At 49.6% G+C, this 18,255-nt stretch overlaps 1 protein-coding gene across 1 annotated transcript in view; it reads right to left on the bottom strand.

The window, feature by feature from the left end:
• Positions 1–18,255, bottom strand: part of PAPPA (pappalysin 1) — a 224,305-nt gene that overhangs the window by 55,374 nt on the left and 150,676 nt on the right. Inside the window, exons 11-14 of the mRNA XM_045840799.1 lie at positions 14,202–14,315; positions 13,104–13,239; positions 10,619–10,832; positions 1,918–2,086 (exon numbers count right to left, since the gene is read on the bottom strand). Of these exons, the coding sequence (XP_045696755.1) occupies positions 1,918–2,086; positions 10,619–10,832; positions 13,104–13,239; positions 14,202–14,315 (633 nt within the window). The remainder of the gene's footprint in view (positions 1–1,917; positions 2,087–10,618; positions 10,833–13,103; positions 13,240–14,201; positions 14,316–18,255) is intronic.

Raw genomic sequence — 18,255 nt, 5'->3', positions numbered from 1 at the left:
AATATCCTCAAGTTACAGCTGGAAAGAGGATAAGTGGAACTTGGCTATGCTCCTAATTGCTACCTAGTTCTCCCGGTCATCATTTCCATTGTATTGATGAGAACCTTGAGACTCAAGACGTCTGGGGCATGATGGCTGCTTTGACAAAGTAGCCTCTGGAACACGCACAAGTTAGGACACTGTCTGTCAATCTTGTGTCTTCCTCTGACTCTGGAAGGGGTTATAGGGAACCTGTTGTGGTATCCGGCAGACAGATGTTTTTCCTCTGGGCAAGTTCCTTTCCTTATTTCAGTTTTCTCTTTGCCACTGAAAGCAAGGATTGTTCTAGGAGCCACTCCCTCATCTAAAATTTGATGGTTCGATAATTGAGACAGGTAGATGTGAAGAAGAGACAGGCTTGGAAAAGTCACAGGTAGACTGTGATCTGAACCAAAGTAGGAGACGGAAGGGTGAGGCCATGCTACAGAGCCAAGGGAGGGACCGTCATCCGCAGCCCTGGGGGCTTCCACTTGAGGAGGAAGCTGCCAAATCCCAGGGGATTCGGGATGCCAAATGTCAATCTGGGATTTTAAAACCAAAGGACACTCTTCCCTGGTAAGCACACATCAAAGAGAGTAGGGGTCCCTCGCTGCCAAAACAACCTAGTTGTTTCCACAGGCGTTCAGACTGGCCCTGTCTGACACACGGAAGTAGGTGTCTTAGATAAGCAATCTGGAGCTCCCAGGTCTATACAAATAGGTGTTCCCAGCAACAAGGAACATGTCCTGTGCTATATGGCATGAAGGGGGGCAGTCTGCCAGCGGGGCCCCCTGGAAGAGGCTGCATGCAGTGACAGAGCTCTGCATCCTCAAATCCAGGCTTTCCTGCCACCGCGCCCCAGTCCCCACACCCATCTGAGCTCTTCAGCAGCATCTGGCTGAAGCAACATTCCCCTGTAGCTCAAATCCACTCCCCGCGGCTCCCCTCATGCAAGGCACAGGGCTCTTCTTTGACTTCTGCTGGTGGCTTCCTGAGGGCTCTCCTTGCAGCCAGTCTTACTGCCAGACTCTAAGCCACACCCAAGCGGGCAGCCAGAAGGACGTTTGTCAACCATGTTCAGGCCACGTCACTTCCTTCAACAGCTCCCTCTTGACCCAAAGATCACCCCCGAACTCCCTGACCAAGCTAACAGGGCCTTGTACCAGTAGACCTTGCTTGCCGCTCTAGCCTCATTGCCTAGGAAGGCTCGGGGAAAAGCAGAATCTGTCTGTCATGCTCTTTCTCCCCAGTGGACTTCCACACACCATTCCTGCCAGGGCCCAGGACGCACACTTCTTCCCTTTCCCCAACACACACCCCTTTGCCTGTCTATCTAATTCTTGGTTTCCACATCACTTCTTCCAGGTTGCCCTCCTTGAACCCTCCTGTGTTTCCAACAACATCTGGTCACTTGTTGTGACTCACTGTCTGCTCCCAGTCATGTCACTGAGCGTCTTGAGAGGAGGAACTAGATGTATCTTAATGACATTTCCCCGCCTCTAGCATCTAGGTTAGCCTCTGGTTCCCAGTGAACAGATGTTTTTTTGATGAGTGAATAAATGAATGAATGAACACCTCATAGACAGAGGGCTCACCTCTTCCTAAAGCAGCCCATTCAGTTGTAGTGGAGTTTTAACTGTAAAGGTTTCATTCAAAAATGCTCAGCCCCTGGTCATCCAGAGACTCTGATACATGTAGCATGGAACACCACTGTGTAAGGGATGATTACCGTACATGTTCCAAACTGATGATTGACTCATTCAATCACCACATAGCTGTGGAGTCTCTACTATGTGGGAGCACTATTTTAAATGCTGGAGATCCAGCAGAGAATGTGTTTAGCACCCAGTCAGCCTTTCCGGGCTGGAGAGGGGCCATGAGCCCGGAACCTGCACACACCTGGCTCTTGATCAGCTCGTCGTCCCGCCGTATCTGGAGCACGTAGCCTGTCTGGCAGCTCACGGTGCACTGGGCGCCATGGTAGTGGTCACTGCTGGAGCAGTTGAGAGAGGCATTCTCCACGGCCAGCTCCGGACAGTCGGTGGCCTCACATGCAAAGTGCACGCAGCTGAGGAGGGAAGAAACAAGAGGGTAAGAGGGAGTTTTCTTGCAGGGTCTCTGCACTCCAGCTGGAAGATAAAGGACAACAGCCTCCCTCTCTAAAAGTTCAGGAGGTGGAGACTAAGGAGAGGAAGAGGACACTGAGGGAAGGAAGGGGAGCTGGCCTGGGTGAGGAAGACTCTGGAGGTAGTGATCGAAGTTTATTGTCAAGAGCACAAGTTATGAAAACAGACAAAGCAGGGTTCAAATCCCTGGAAGCTTTGTAAGTTATTATGCTTCAAACTTTGAAAAGCCTCAGTTTTTCCATCTGTGAAATGGGGATCATTATGATTATAGTAAGTATTCACTGTGTTTCTTCTCTGTCACACACAGAGTTGTATGTGGTAGAAAGAAAAGCATCTTTATGTTTTATGATAGTACTGACTTCCGAGGGTTGCTGTGAAGATTAAATTAGATGGTTCAGGGAAAGCAGGGAGCAGAATTCCCGGCACAGAAACCACTCACTAAATGGTAGCTAGTGCTATAAATAAATCTGTGCTCTATGACCTGGAAGCTGCATAACTTTAAGCAAGGTACATCACCTCTGTGAGCCTCAGTATATTCCCAAACTTGGCCAACCCACAGGGCCACGTAACTCAAATGGGGTGTCAAATGGAGCAGTCTTTTATACACTGTAAAGTAATTTAGGAATTGTTAGGAAAACTGTACAGAGATGATGCCTTGCAGCTTGCTGCACCTGCTGTTCCTATCTTCCTGCCAATTCAAATTCTACCCATGCTTCAAGTCCCCGATACACATACATTTCTACAAGACACATTCCCTGTGTCCCCAGGTGAGCCTCCTTAAGGTCACTCTGGCCTCCTTTCTCTAACACTATCACGTCTTGCTTCGTGCACTGAAAGCACAGGTCCTGGGTGCCCAGCAGAGCCGGAGTGCATGGTGATCCTTAGGACGCAAACAGAAATGACACGGAATCCCTGTGCCTGACGACCTTTCCCCTTACATTACAGTTACATTTACACTCAGTAACATTCATGACTATTCACTGATTATATACATGAGCTCACGCCATCCTCACAACAACCTATGAGCTAAGTGTTATTCATTTTACGGTTGGAAAAATTGGGGACCAGTAAGATTAAATTACTCAAGTTCCCACCCAGATGTGTGGCTCCAAAGTCCTGGTGGTTAACCTCTCCCCACACCTGGACTAGAACTTCCCTGTGGTAGAGGCAATGCCCATTTCACCTTGGTACCATTCACAGTGGCAATAAAAATGCCTCGCACATAGTAGGCGTTTCCTACCTAGCAAGACGTGATGGTGGCAGTATCTTGCAATAGCTCCTAAGCATTTCATGTAGGTTGACATGTTGGTTCCTAACACCAAAAGTTTCTAGGGGGCATTTTTCTGTCACTATTTATTACCCGTCTGACTCTGGCTGCCCCAAGGCCTGGTGTACAGTAGGCACAGGGAGCTGATTTGCACCCAGAGCCTCAAGGCTTTCATTTTCCTGTTTTTATCTAGGAGACAGGGAGCAATTGGTGGTCACGCCAGCTTAAGAAGAAATTCCACCCCCCCCTTTTTTTTTCCTTTTTGCCAGTTTCGGGATACACTCCTGAGGGTTTTACCGGAACACAGTTACTCGCCACCCCACCCCACTGCCTGCTCAGAAGTAGGGTGAGAAATAAAGTGGGGTGAGGGAGGAGGAGAAGCTAAAGTCTCCAAAACGTATCACAAACAAATTCACCTTTGTGTTCCAGTTCATGTTTTAAAAGACCTGGGAAAGGGCCAGCGTTTGATTCAGGCCTCAGACCTCACACTGATGGGGCTGTGCACCCCCCACCGAACCCCCTCCCGAGATGCAGGGCTAGCGGGGTTCCCCGGCACTTGCCGAGGTACCTGATTCTCCGCCCGCCCGCCCTGACAGCCTCAGAGCTCACCACGTGGAGGCCTGGAGGAGACTAACCGGTAAGCCAACACAGGGGCTTTGACACCAAACAATGCATCTGTTCACGTTGTGTAAGTGCTGGGGGAAAGAGCCACATGGTTCCAATTTAAATAGATTTACTCTGTGAGCTACCAGCTTCCAAGCTGGTCTTCTGACCTACACTTTTCAGACTGGCCATTCTCTCTGCACTCCCAGGACGTCCCTGGGCTCACATCTGATGAGGACCCGGGGGCCGCTGGGAGCCCTGTTGAAAGAGAAGCGACCTAGGCTTCTCTGGGCTGCGGGGCCAGTAAGGGAAAAGCAGCGCCGTCCCCAATTCCGTGCACATTAATGTCCTTCTTTGCAGGAAAAGGATAAACTGGAAAACTTGATTTTCCAGAATGGAAAGGGCATGGGGCTTAGCCATTGGGCAAATCTGGGCTCCAGCCCCAGTTCTGCCATTTATCAGTTGTTTGACCTTGGAAAGTTAGTTATGTAACACCCTGAGCCTCCGTTTCCTCATCTCTCCTGTGGAGGTAATAGAATGATTTACCTCTTAAGACTGTCAATGGGGTGACATGTCCACCACGCACCCAGTTATTCAACAGGCCCTGCCTGGGGGCCTTGCTGCATGCAAGACCCTGTTCTAACATTGCGGACACAGCAGTGGAAGGGCTAGGTCAGATTCCTGTCACCTGTGTGTTTGAGGAAGGACATGTGCCAAAGAAAAGTCATGCATAAGCCTGTTTTAGACAGTAAGGCCCCTAAAACAAAGTAAAATTATAAAGGGTGACTGTTGCAGGGGGATGGGGCAGGACACTTGTATAAAGGGGTTAAGGGGAGCCTCCACGAGGAGGGAATGAAGGGATCAGCCATACGAGGGTTTGGGACCCAGGGGATCCCAGGCAGGGGAAAGAGCATGTGCAAAGGCCCAGGACAGGATGGAGCTCAGCACGTTTGTAAAATAGAAAGACCAGTGCATGAGAAATGGTTTGGAAACTGAAGTTCCATGACGAAGTGGTCTCTCCACTCCGGCCCTTTCTGCTATAGATGGAAAATACTCCCTGAGTCCCCTGACCACAAAGGTTCCATGGCCACAGAGTACAGCGGCATCACCTCAATGACACGGGTCAGCGTTCTTTATTGCAGGACGCCCCAGAACCTTGCACGTCCCAGAGCACATTGTGGGTTCCCAGAAGAGGCCAAGGTGTGCCTCATTTTCAAAACGCTGATAACCATTTTTCATGGGACATTTCTTAGGACTAGTGGCTTCCACTAGTAGGGGGAAGTGAGGCATCCCTGCTTTGGTAGGGGGGCGGTGAGGCATCCCTGCTTTTCAGCACAACTATATGCACCTGGTTTGCAGGCTCAAAAACAGGGAGAAAAGGGGGAGAGAGGTAACAGTGCTGGGCACTGGCCTCTGTGTTTCATCCACATCATCTTGTTTGTATTCTCCCGGTAACTCCTGGAGGGAGGATTATTATTCCCATCGTCAAGAAGAGACTGGAAATAAGTGAGTTTAAATTGCTTGTCTAAAGGTACTGTGTGTATATAGAATTCATGTGGATCTGCCTGTCTGTCCCTGTTCCTGACTTTGCTTTCCTGTTAGTTGGAAGGGTTATGTGAACACACTGTCTAAAAATGATAAACATTACCCCAACTTCCCCTCCCAAATAGCTCCCTGACACAGCCCTGTCATTTCTGAGACACAAAAACAAAAATTAAAACAAGGAAAACAAAACAAAAGCAAAGTCTCTGGCTTCAAAAAAAAAGGGGGGGAGCAGAATTTAATACCAGTGATGGACAGTCAATAAAAGTAATTTTGAAAGGAAAAATAAAGCTACTTCTCAGAAGGAAGGGATGTGGCTGGTCAGAGGGATGAGGGAAGGGACACAGGAAACGTATTGATGAAGTTCTCACATCTGGGCAAAGGTAGAGAATTCCTTCCCCCCTTCCCCAGATGCAGAGATGGGCAGATCCTAACAAATTCTCTTGCCTTACGTACATTTGTACTTATTTACTTCCAGACTCACGTCCCATATAGAGGTCAAACCTCAGGTGATCCGACAGCCAAGCCCCCAACTGCTACCCCCACCGCCGCTTGACGCGGCCCCCATCACGCATAACTGAGGAGGCCCGGGTCCTGCTGAAGCCAGGACAGAGAAGGCCAGCCTCGAAGGGGCGGGCAAGGGCTTCTCTCCTGGCTCCGTGCCCTTGACTCATGGCTTAACTCCTGTGCCCTGCCACTTAGCAGCAATTATGCCATGGGGAAGTGGAGATAATGACAGGCAGGTTGTTTATAAATCATTCTGGGTTGATCAGATGGGGACAGAGAAACAAAAACAAAAACAAACAAAAAAAGCAAACCCCCAGCATGCTCGACACTGGAAGGAGTGAAGGGGAAACGTTCTTGGCAGCAGTGCCACGGGCTCACCTGGCAAATGACACCCATAAGGAGTTACCACAGACAGGCTCCTTTTTTTGCCCGGAAATGGGATGACCAACAGGGTGATCCTAAAAGGCTCTTCTGCCCTGGGATTCTGGAAGCCAGAGATGGGGTGGGTCAGAGGAGGGATTCTGCAGACAACGTGAAGGGCAAGCTGAGCTGGGAGTGCCCGTCGGCGGGTGCGTGCCCGGCCAAAGCAGCAGTTTACTGCAGTCCCAGGCTGCTGGCTGGAACAAAGGGCCTGTGGCCTAGGCTGGCTATGGGACAGTGGCACCGAAACCTCTGATGAACAGGAGAGATCTTTGCCCTAGAAGTCCGGAAAACTGGACTCAAATGCTGGTTCTGTCCCTAACAGGCCATGTGACTTTAGGGAACTCAATTCTCTTGTCTGGACCTTAGGTTTCCTATCCCAAAACGGGACGGCAGTACTAGAGAATCTCTTGGAGTCCCCCAGCTTTCAGGGATCACAGTTTTATGTGACAAAACAACAGAGGTATGTCATTTCAGAGCCCTTTGGAATGGGAAAAAGTAGACTTGGTAATCCCAAGGACTGACAAGGATAGGGAAGAGCAGGACCGCTGATGGGGGCAGGAGTTGGACAGCATTTGGGGGAAGAGTTAGGTATGACCCAGCACAGCTGAAGATACACATATGTTCGGCACCATGCTTCCATTTGCAGGGATAATCCCCCAGGCCAGCGACCCCTGGCAGACAGGCTAAGGTGCTGATCCCTCGGTAGGTTGGAAAGTTGGGTGAGCGTGTAGACAGCGATTTGAGGCCTGTGGTCCCTGGCCATGAGCTGCTTCATTCTGGGCTCCAAATTTATATATGAATTCTTATATGCATTCACCTAGAAGGCTGCTCCACACAGGGGCTCCGCTCCGGGCCCAGACTCCAGGAGCTCCTGGCTCCAGCCTGTGGGTGAGCTCCACCCACCGCCCTGCTCCAACTTCGAAGTCCACCCTAGCTGGAAGGAGTTAATCTGGCCACAGGAAGAATTTCTTTTCTCTTCAAGTTGGCCTTCTAGAAGTTAGTTCCCTCTCAAAACTGCCTCTTCCCAGATGGGCTGGCACAGAGAAGGCAGGAAGGGTTTGAGGCAGAAGAAGAATGAATGCAAAAAGTAGAAGGGGCAGGGGAAGGCAAGGGAAGGCAAGGGAAGGAAAGGGGAGGGGAGGGGAGGGGAGGGATGGGAAGGGGAGAGAAGGGAGATGAGAAACTTATTTGTCTAAGCACAAAGCCTACTGAATTTTATTATAAAATGCTCAATCTCGGTTTAGAACCATAAGGATAGATAGAGGTGGTGGTGGTGGTGGTCTGCGTGTGTATGAAACAGACACACTAGAACCTCCATTCATGGCTGCTGCACTTCTCATTGAAAAGGCCTCTTAATCCCTTTGCCACCATTACTATGCACATCCACCCCCATCTTTCCCCCTTCCCCTAACTCTGTGTGGAGCTGGGGTTTGGCCAGAATTCCACAACTAGACCTCTCGTTTGAAACCCGATCCTGTTTTCTTGGACCTCTGAATTTGCTCCCAGGACTGCATGGGGGCTGGAGACCCTTCAATCTAGGTCAGAACACACCACCTGCATTGATCTGTGGTGGCGATGCTTGTCCCACATTGGCCCACTGGGTACCACACTGCTCAGGGGAAGAGAAAGGAAAGGAGGAGGGAAAAGAGGGTGAAAGAGAAGACAGGGGAGGGAGACGGAGAGGAGGAAGAACAAGAGGAGAAAGCAAGAAAGAACAGATGGGGAGAGAGGACAGACTGGGGTGTTGGGGGGAGGGGTTGGGGAGGGGAGAAACAGGGCCTTTGACTACCTGGAAAGCAGCTGGGGGCAAAGTGGGATGCTTCTACCACACACTGAAATCTCTAAAAAGTGATGCTATTTGCCTCCATGGTCTGAGAATGAAGGAAAACATCCCATGGCTTTTTACAGTTGTTGTTTATTTTCTTTTCTCTCCTCCTCGTTTGTTTTCATGCATTTGCACATTTGCACAGTCCTGCTATTTGGGTCAATACCTCTTCAGCTCCCCAGGAGCAGCTGCTGTCCACCCCCGCCCCTGGCATTCCGTGGGGCGGCGGGTCCTCTGTCCACCCAGCCTCAGCCCTGGGGCCTCAGCCTGTCCCAGCCAGTCCGAGCCAAGGGCCAAGCCCACAGAGGCCCTCAGGGTTGTGCCTTTAGCACTTGACTGTTTTCCTGACTAAACGCTCACAGGTGAGCAGCTGTGAAAAGCCCTTTTCTCTCCCAGAGAGATGTTCCTGGCTCTGGTATGCAGAGCGTGGCTTTCAGGGCCGACAAAATGGGGTTTCACCTCTGACTGCCTGGATGGACTTGACTCACTCCTTCCGCCCATACCTTCCAGGACAGATGTGATAATGCAATAAGACAATAAAATAATACATGTCAATCCCGTCCCTTCCTTCTCGCCCCTCCTAGCTCTTGGGAATCACAGGCTGTAAGAATTGGAAAGAACCACAGAAAACATCCAATCTATTACCAGAGAACTGACTGGTTCACAGTCATATAACCCATCAGAGACAGGACAACACTTTGTCCCGGTTTGATGTGCTTCCACGAGTCGATTGATGTGTTTCTGAGGTTAAACACTTCTTACTGTTTACTTCAGGCCCAGGAACTGTTAATTAGGAATTCAAAGAAGTCAGTGCCGGCCTCAGTCCACTTGTGAACAGCACGGGTATCTGGGTAAGGGTAGAAAGCACTGTGGAAAAGGCTGATGGATTTGCATTTTCCATCCACATTGTTTCTCTGGGTTCTGAGAATTAACTTATTTTTATAGTCTGGAGAGCCAGGGATGAAAAAGCCCTCTTAGGGTGAACTATAACAATGAGTGATATTTAAGGAGCTCTTTGGCCTCCAGATGATTGCAACAGCCTTTGCACAACAGGAGCTAGAGACAGTGGGTGCAAAGCAATGTGGGTTTTGCAACCACCTTTTGTGTGCTCTGTGGTAGCAGGGGCGTGGGAAAGGCTGATGCCCCACCCCCACCCTTTCTTCTCCTCCTTCCAGGTAGACAGGGCAGGGCCGAATCACCTTTCAGAGGGCCTCACTCATGGGGTGCCCACTGAGACCCCAATTCCTCCTTTCTCCCTCTAGGTCTCATTAAACAAACATGAGAGGTGCTGTGTGACTCTGGACCGGTTCCCCACTTTTGGAACCCTGGAACTGTAGAGGGTACCGAAGTTTGGACACTTTGAAGTACCAGATAGTCTCTGAAGCTTCTTCCAGCTCTCACTCAGAGAGCTCCGTGCAGAATTCCGTGTGAAAATTACCACCATGATATGGAGATAAATGTCGTCTCTTAATGCATTATCTTTGCATGGTGCCTCACAGTTTCCAAGAGCACCTTCACCTGCAGGGCACCCTTAAACCCTCGAGACCACCCCACGGCTTAGATAGGATCACCTATTTACTCCAAATAGAAAACTGCGACTTAGAAAAGTGAAGCGACGTACTCATGGACACACAGTCAGGAAGGGGTAGGTTCAGAGCCAGGAAGAGGATCACCAAAGCTCCTGTTCCGTCCAGGGAACACTTTCCTCTCCTAGCCCTAAACTAGGTTCATTAACAGGTGCCCTGACAAGAGTGCTAAGGAACTGAAGTTGTGCAGCTAAAAGACAGGCTCCCAGATCGCAGCGGGGATCTCCGGAGCTGGCCTTGGAGGACACACAGAGACTTCACCTGTCACTGCAACATGCAGTGAACTGGGATGACACAAACCATGGCCCCCTCCCCCCAATTTCAGAAGGTTATGCTTCCTGTCTGTGCCTCTTAGCAAGCAGAATATTCTAGCACTTCAGACCTGAAAGCGAGCTAATCCACCTATCCCTTCTTTGTTCAAATGAGGATGTTGAGGCCCAGAGACAGAAACTGATTATCTTCAGGGTCCCCCTGCAAGCCACTGTCAGCTCTGGGACTGCAAGCCAGGTGAGGAAGGTTCTCTTTCCACCACCCATCCCTGCTGCCCTTCCTCACCCCTGGAGTTCAGGCCCAATGGCAGGGCCAAACAGCATCCAGAGGATGGAGAAGGGAGACACGCACAGATTTCTACAGCCATAAACATGGCAACCCCATTCCAGAGTTCCTCCATCTCCGCTTGCCCACAAAGTGGCCCAGGGCAAGCAGACCCAGGGTGCCTTACCTCTGCTCTGCAGAGCTGTAGGTCTCCCCTCTCTGGCAGCTGCTCAGGGTGACGGGGTCAAAGCTGTCGAAGGAGCGGAGGGCCACCCCCGAGATGGCGACCAGGGGTGAACTGAAGCTCACACGTACCGCCTGGCTGTGGTAGAAGGGCTGGCTGAGGTCATGGACCACAGGGATAATCAGGGGATTGTTCCTGCAGCTCAGGACATGGAGGCCTGTCAGGGGAGACAGAGGGCCGGGGGGCCAGGCTCATTACTCAAGGCCAGTCACGCCCTCCCCCATGGGCCCTTCCCGAAGCCCCCAGACCCTTTCATGTCACTGCACAAAAGCACCATTGGGTGGCCGGTGGGGATTTTGAGTTTGATTGAAAGTTTCTTTGTCTGCCTTTTTTTTCTTGGCTCCAAATCTTTCCAACCCCTTGCCTCCCTGCCCCCTAAGCTTTCCCTTCACCTAGCGCCCAGGGCCCCTCTCCTCCCCCAAAGGGCCACCCCTCAGCCAAGCCTCACTGGCCCTCTCCTCCCTCCCACATTGCACTGGGGCTTGACGGTCTCAGTTGCCAGCTTTCAGGCCGCCTTCCCAGAAATAGTTCACAGCAACAGGCCATTCTGGGAGGGGGGAGAGGGGCTACTCTCATTTTTAATCTAGGAACTTGGGGGCAGCCCTATTGTTAGGTAAGGGCCTCTGTAGTCATTCTGTAGACCCGAGACAAGAGTCCCGAGCAGGAAGTGGCTTTCCAGAGGGACGCCGATCAGCCAAGTCCAAGTAGAACCCAAGCTCGCCTCACTCATAGTCCCTCAGTTCTTTAGTGGGGAGCAGGCACCCCGCCTTCAGGGTGGGAGGGAGCAGGGCAGGGAGAAATAGTACATCCAGAAGGAGGGGGAAGGGCGCGATGGGAGGGGATGGTGTGATGGGTGGGGATGAGTGGGTGAACCGAAGCCGGCTTTGGTGTTGGTGGAACTCGATTCTATTCTTGCTTTAGCCACTTCCTTCCTACGTGACTCCAGCAAACCCCAACACTCAGTGTCTCTATCTACAAAATGGGATACTCCTAACCACATCTGGGCAGGCCTGCTAGGCTGGGATGTGAGGCTCCCACTCCAGCAGCCCCTGCCTGCGATCTGCTCTCGGAGCTGCGAAGCTTCTGCTGGGGATGTCCGGATGCTGAGGACAGAAGATGAGCAGCCGGCAGCGAGGGACAGGGACATGGGGAAGTCTCAGGCAGGAAGGAGCAGGACCTAAAGAGCTTCCCTGAAACCAGACGTTCCCCACGGCGCTGAGAAACCTCTGCTCGGAGCCTGGCTGTGGTATGCTCTGCCAGGACAGCTATGAAAATATTTGCTTCCCACTTAGGGAAATTTACCAGGAATCCAGATAAGTCCAGAGGGGTTTTCTTTCTCTTCCTTATTAGTATGTTCCCCCGTGCCTTTAAAGCTAACTAAATAAGTAAACATAAAAACAAAACACAAAAGCCCTCTCTGCTCCCTTGGCTTCTGCTTGACCCTGGAATGACCCCTTGCCGGCTCGCTTCCTAGGGGTCTTTGAAATGAGCTCCCTGTGGAACAGTGTGGGCACAGCTTTGAAGCCAGGTCTTTGGGGCTGGCCTGGAATTCCAAACCCCTGGAATGGCTGTACTGGAAATGTGGGAGCGGTAATAGCACTTCCCCGGTGCCAGGTCTTGTGCTAAGCACAGATCTCAACAGTCTCAAGGCATATCTTATTTAACGTATTGCTTGACTATAAAATGGCACCATTGTCTCCAATGAGCATAAAAGGGAAGGCAGAACCCTCAATGGGGCACTAAGACGTGGAGAACACTGCTCGCATTCTCCAGGTGAGTGAGTGGCGGGACTGGATGCAAACCTCGGCCGTCAGCTCTGGAGCTGGGCCTCCTTCCTCTGTCCCATGGCTCACGTGGGTATGTAGAGGTGGGGTAGCATAAGTGACAGCTCTAGCCCTTGTTCTGGGGCAGATGACTTCTTGCCTGTCTTCCTACTCCTGAATCAGCCCTTTTCTTGTTCTTACTCCCATGGAAAATTCTGGAGTTCATGCTAGACACACGGCCGGCACTCTGGAGGTATTCGCAGGCACCTCTGGCTATAGGGTGAGGAGCTGCTGCAGTGCGACTCAGGCTCTCTTCGGGTCTCAGGTGCTGATATGCACGTACGGTGGGAAATAGCCTTTGCTTGGTCTCCCTTCCAGCACCTTTGGAGGGTCAAAATGGGATGCTGAGGTTAAAGGTGTCTGGCGGAAGGGAGTGAGTGAAGGGAGGACTTTCACATGGACCCCTCATCCCTGTACCTGTCAGATTCAGGCCCCTCTAGCTACACAGACACAACCTGATTTGAAGGCACTCAGAATGCCAGATAGATAACAAGGAAGAGGAAAGGGGAAGGAGGAGTTCATTCTCGGTTGTCCCGCACAGCCACACGTGGGCAAACGTGAAACCAGGTGCCAGGAGCAGGCCAGGCCCGAGGGCACATGCTCACCTAGATCGTGGCTCTGATCTTGGGTATCAAGCAGTTGGACGCTGATGGTTTCCTGCCTTTGGTCCCCATAATAGGTCCCATCAGTCACCAGGTGGACAATGACAGCTGTAGCAACCATTGGCTGAGAAAAGTATGCCTGAAATGCACATGACATAAGAGCGTCACTGATGCCCTCTGTCCCGTGGTAGGGAAGCAGCCACAGGGCAGGGGTTTAGGGGAGAATTCTGTTTCGGGACTGGATTACTCCTCATGGGTCCATGAATGGGAACAGGGGGCAGCGATACCTCACAGTGAAGAGCACACGCTCTGAGATCAGAAACTCTGTTCCAATCTGGGCTCTGCTCCTTCTGAGATGCTCTGGTGGATGTTCAGGGTGGCTGTGCCACTCTGGGCCTATGTTTCCTCGCCTCTAAGTGGTGGGTTAAGTAAAGAGCTGTATCACAGGGTGGCTGGTACTCTCGGTAAGACAGTGGGAGTAAAGGGTCTGGCCCATACTAAAACCACAAACAAGGGTACTGTTATCATTTGCCACTTCTCCATGCCTACCGCTGTCCTAGACACCAAGGAGCCAAAGCTAAATAAGACATAATAAGGCATGGCCCTTGCATTACTGCAGACTATGAAGTTCAACGTAGGTCAGTGGCATGCAAATCAAAATTTAGTACAATCCACAGTCCTAGGGAAGATGGGCTCATAGACAACTATGTAATACCATGTGACAGGTGTCATCCAACAGATGACCAAATATGTCATCTGGATGACCAGGACTTGAAGCGAGAGAATAGTCATTTTTTTCTACGGGAATCACTAAAGACTTCAGGGAAGAGAGGACAATTTTAAAAGGTCTTGAACAATGAATAGGAGGTTTCAGGCCGAGACAGGTATCCAAACTCCACCCAAACAAAAAGGACTAGGGGTGTTTCACAAGCAAATAAGCGGTTGCGTTTCAGGAGGCATCCCCACCATTAAATGTTTTGTTCCCTGTCCTTACAGTGAGCACCCTCAGTGGGTGGACAAGCCGTCTTGAGAAAGGGTCATGAGAGGCAGTGCCTCCTGGGGCCCACTGGAGATTCTGAGGCTCTCAAAGCTTTGGCTTACCCGGAGCCAGAAAGTGGTCTGAGTCAGCTGGGAGTATGGGTAGCTGAAGGTGCAAGGATACCAGGCATGCTGGGAAATGCCCTCACTGAGATCGATCACCTTGGTTCGACACACCTGGGGAAAGATAAAGAAAAACAAGTGTTGTGGAGGGTCTCAGAGGCTGAATTAAATTCCATTTGATAAATCTTTGCCGTCTACATATTTTGTCCTTGGCACTGCAGGAAGAAACAGGGGACGGAGAGACAAGGGTCTGTTACAGGCGCCTGCATTCTCACGTACAGGAGAAAATCCTCAATGCTGTCAAACAAAGAACGGATAACATGTTTTGGTGGTAGAGCTGACAGAGCGTGTCTTTTGGGGAGAAATCTTAGAGAAGTTGTTACTTGAGTTGGGTCTGGAAGAAGAGGGTAGAGATAAGGGAACGGCTTTGCAGGCAGAGGGGACAGAAGCAGAGGCTCAGAGGAAAGCAGAAATCCAGAAGGGTTACGTTGTGACAGGCTGCCTGGTATTAGACCTTGGGGAAAGTGGCAGAAAAGGCAGGCGCGGGGTTTAGACCTCACAGACTCTTGAGTACCAAGTAGACCACTTTAGGATAAATCTGTAAATTGTTTTGGGGCCACATGAATGACACAGCAAGATTATCATAGTATGAGCATTGGCTTCCCCCAAAGCAAATCAGCTCCACCACTTCCTACAAATACATGTAAACATACATACACAAACACATACACACATTCATTCCCAATGATACTCTCAGTGGTGTTAAAAGAAGCACAAAGCATATATAGACAAGTAGGATTCTTCAAACTTAGGGGGTTTGTGTGTACTCAAATGTCCTTTCATTCACTGGTTCATTCATTCGTTCCAATAATATTTATTGAGTAACTGCTGTTTGCCAAGCACTGTGAGATAAGATGGTAGACAGGACAGATGGTGAGGAGCTTAGAGAGACAACACGTGCAGATTTTCATCAAGGAATCACATATACATGCATAACTGTAACTGCAGAACAGAAACGGGCTCTGATGGAAAAGGACAGGAAGAGCTGAGTCGCTCTTGTGATTGGTCAGACCATTAGTAGGAGATCATCCCGCATTAGTGCTTTCCCTCTGAGTCCTAATGTGGCTCCTCTCTCAACACCTCCCTGCGGATTTGGGCCTGTGCTTCCACATCTGCAGGTCTCAGTCCACTTATCTGAAGAGAGGCTGACCTACAGAGGGTCAAGGTACTCAAGGATACTCAAGTATCTACAATAGCAAAAGATTAGAAATAGTTTATACGTTTGCCTGTTACAGGGAAGAAATGCATAAAATACAACATATTTACATGATGGGATCCTATAAGACTATTACTTATTACTTGAGAGCACTGAATGAGATTCACATGCTGGGATGGTACAAACATTTAACATCGGTGTGGTATGGGTCCTGGCCAAACAAAGTGGAGACCCTGATTGTGGGTTCATACACATCGACATGGAAAGACTGCAAAAGCATAACACTGGGTAAATTACAAAGACCAAGACCTAAGTGGATAGGCACATTTCAGTGTCATTTATTTAAAAAAAAATCACACAGAGTAAGACTATACCTAAGGATTCATATAGATAAGAGTAGAAGAATTGAAAATGGAATAGAAAAGTTATACACCAAATTCACTAACCAAAGTCAAGATAAAATACTTGACTGCACTGTAATCTACAACTGCAAGCATCAATGTTTCTTAAAGCAGTAACCTTTGGTTTTAGAGTAGCTTTTTTTCCCTACAGAAAAGTTACAAAAATAACTCTGGGAGTTCCCCATGCCCTTCATCTAGTTTCCTTTAATGTTAACATTTGCATCAATTTATTCTTGAAATCTCAAATAAAGGAAGAAAGTTGCTCTTATCAACTTTGGGGAATTACACATTGTCACCCAAGAATTCTGCACTGGTGAACTGGCTTTGGCAGAGGGCCTGGTTCTGGTCCAAGCTCTCTCAAAACTTGATGTGTAATTATGGACTAGTTATCTCACCCGTCTGGACCTTGGGTTCATCTTTCACATTTGAATGTTGGATCATATCATAGGTTTTCAAGGTATCACTTATGAATTTCTAGGGTTCCTTGGAGGTGTCAGCCTGGAGGTCAGGATGGGGGAAAATCTGCTTAGTTTCTGCTCCACTGTTTCAACCAGGGCATCATCTGAGCATCGTCTGTTTTAGATATCGAGCTGCCTTGTGAATTTAATTTAAGAAAAGAGCTTCACTGCTTGAAAAACATTGAAAAGCATTGAAATATGTTCATTTCCAAAGTTTCCCTCCACCTTCCCGGGGCATCAGTGGGTCCCAGAAATACAGTATTGGTTTCCTGAACGCCACAGGTAACTTCTTAAGGAGAGTAGAGTTCCCAAGAGTCAACCATCTCATTGGCCAGGAATTAGGTGATGGCTTCAGTTATGCAGATTTCTAGAAGACTAACACCCAGGAGACTACGGGTAAAACACAGTCACATTATGGGCTGGAAGATGTTTTCAAGTTTATTTATTTTTCTAAAAAACAACTGGGACCGAGCTTCGGCAGATCTGCCAGTGGATTGTGTTACATTTTACAACAGTGCAAGACTTTGCATAAACTATCTGTGGCATTTGAAATCCAGGCCAGCAATTCGACATGTATCCTTGTGGAATTCTTTCCCCTAGTGTTCTTAGCTGCCTGTCTCCCAGCAGAGCATGGTGGGGCACATCTCTGCAGGGCTGGAGTGGGCTGGGGGGCTCATCTCCGCATCTAAAGCGTTCGCGGTCAGAGGAGTCTCCAACATGAACAAAAGCCCTCTTACTGCTTAAATACAATTTCCCCTTATCTCATCAGCCCTATCAGCACTAGACAGGGCTTTAGAAGAACATGCTGCTGTTACTTTATTCCCCTGTTTTCCTATTTAGTTTTTGTGTTTGCTTCAGGCTGGCTGGGATCCTGACCAGGGACAGTCAAGCAGATCAGAGAGGAACAAACAAATCCAGCTGAACCTTTGACCAAAGCCCCAGTTGATCTTAAAACCATCTAAGTTCCTGGGGAGGTGGGAGGAGGCTGCAGGCGAGCAGACACTCACATGTTTCCTGCTTTTATAGACCTTGCATGAATTGGTTCACTCAGGAGCCACTTCTTGAAGGTCCATGGCACAAGGGGCTCTGAAGCCCTGGGAGAAAAACAGCCTTGCCCATGGCCATAAGGTTGTTCACAAAGGATGCAAGAGTGAACCTGAGGTAACTAATTCCGTGGGGATGCTTGGTTTTCACCCACCCCTCTTTCTGCACCTTACAAAAGAGCAAACCTATCTCCATAAAGCATGATGGAGCAATGCACATTACACTGACCAGCCTGAGGAGCAACAAGCAGGAGAGTTACATCACGCACCCCATGCGGTCTCAAAGGCCCCCAGCGGCACCCCAAATTTCCCTCCATTCATTGTCTCCCTTTCTCCAGTTTCCTCAGTGCCACTCGCTCCAGTGACCTTTCCAATCTCTCCCAACCTTGTCTCCCTCCCAATCCGCACCTCTTTTAAAACTCATGCAGAGCCATTCTGTTTTCCCTTAGATTCTCTGCTCTTGGGCACACACACTTTGCTGGCGGTGCCAAGGGCTCCACCCAGCCCCCCAGGCCCAGGCACGGCAGGGGGTTGAACATTTGTATCCTCTTTGTCACACTGGTATAAACAAGATCTGACCCCTGCCTTTACATTACTCACGGTCTCACGGTACACATCAAGGGGGTTCTAGAAACATCTGCAGGCCCTAGGCTTCAGGTTCTCCAAGAGATAAAGAGGAGGTTTCCCATCCCCTACCCTTCTGCATCCCCTACTGCCACGTTCATTGCAGCATCATTCACAGCCACCAAGAGGTGGAAACACATAATTGCCCATCAACAGATACGCTGATAAACAAGATGTGGTATATGCATGCGAGGGATTATTACCCAGCCTTCGAAAGAAGGAAATCCTGCCATTTAAGGCAATATAAATTCACCTTGAGGGCGTTACACTGAGTAAAACAAGGCAGTCACAAAAAGACAAATACTACACGAC

This window comes from Phyllostomus hastatus, unplaced genomic scaffold (genome assembly GCF_019186645.2).
Source record: "Phyllostomus hastatus isolate PE091 unplaced genomic scaffold, TTU_PhHast_1.1 phas_contig_34, whole genome shotgun sequence".
NCBI lineage: Eukaryota > Metazoa > Chordata > Mammalia > Chiroptera > Phyllostomidae > Phyllostomus > Phyllostomus hastatus.
This window is presented reverse-complemented; position numbering and strand designations above follow the sequence as displayed.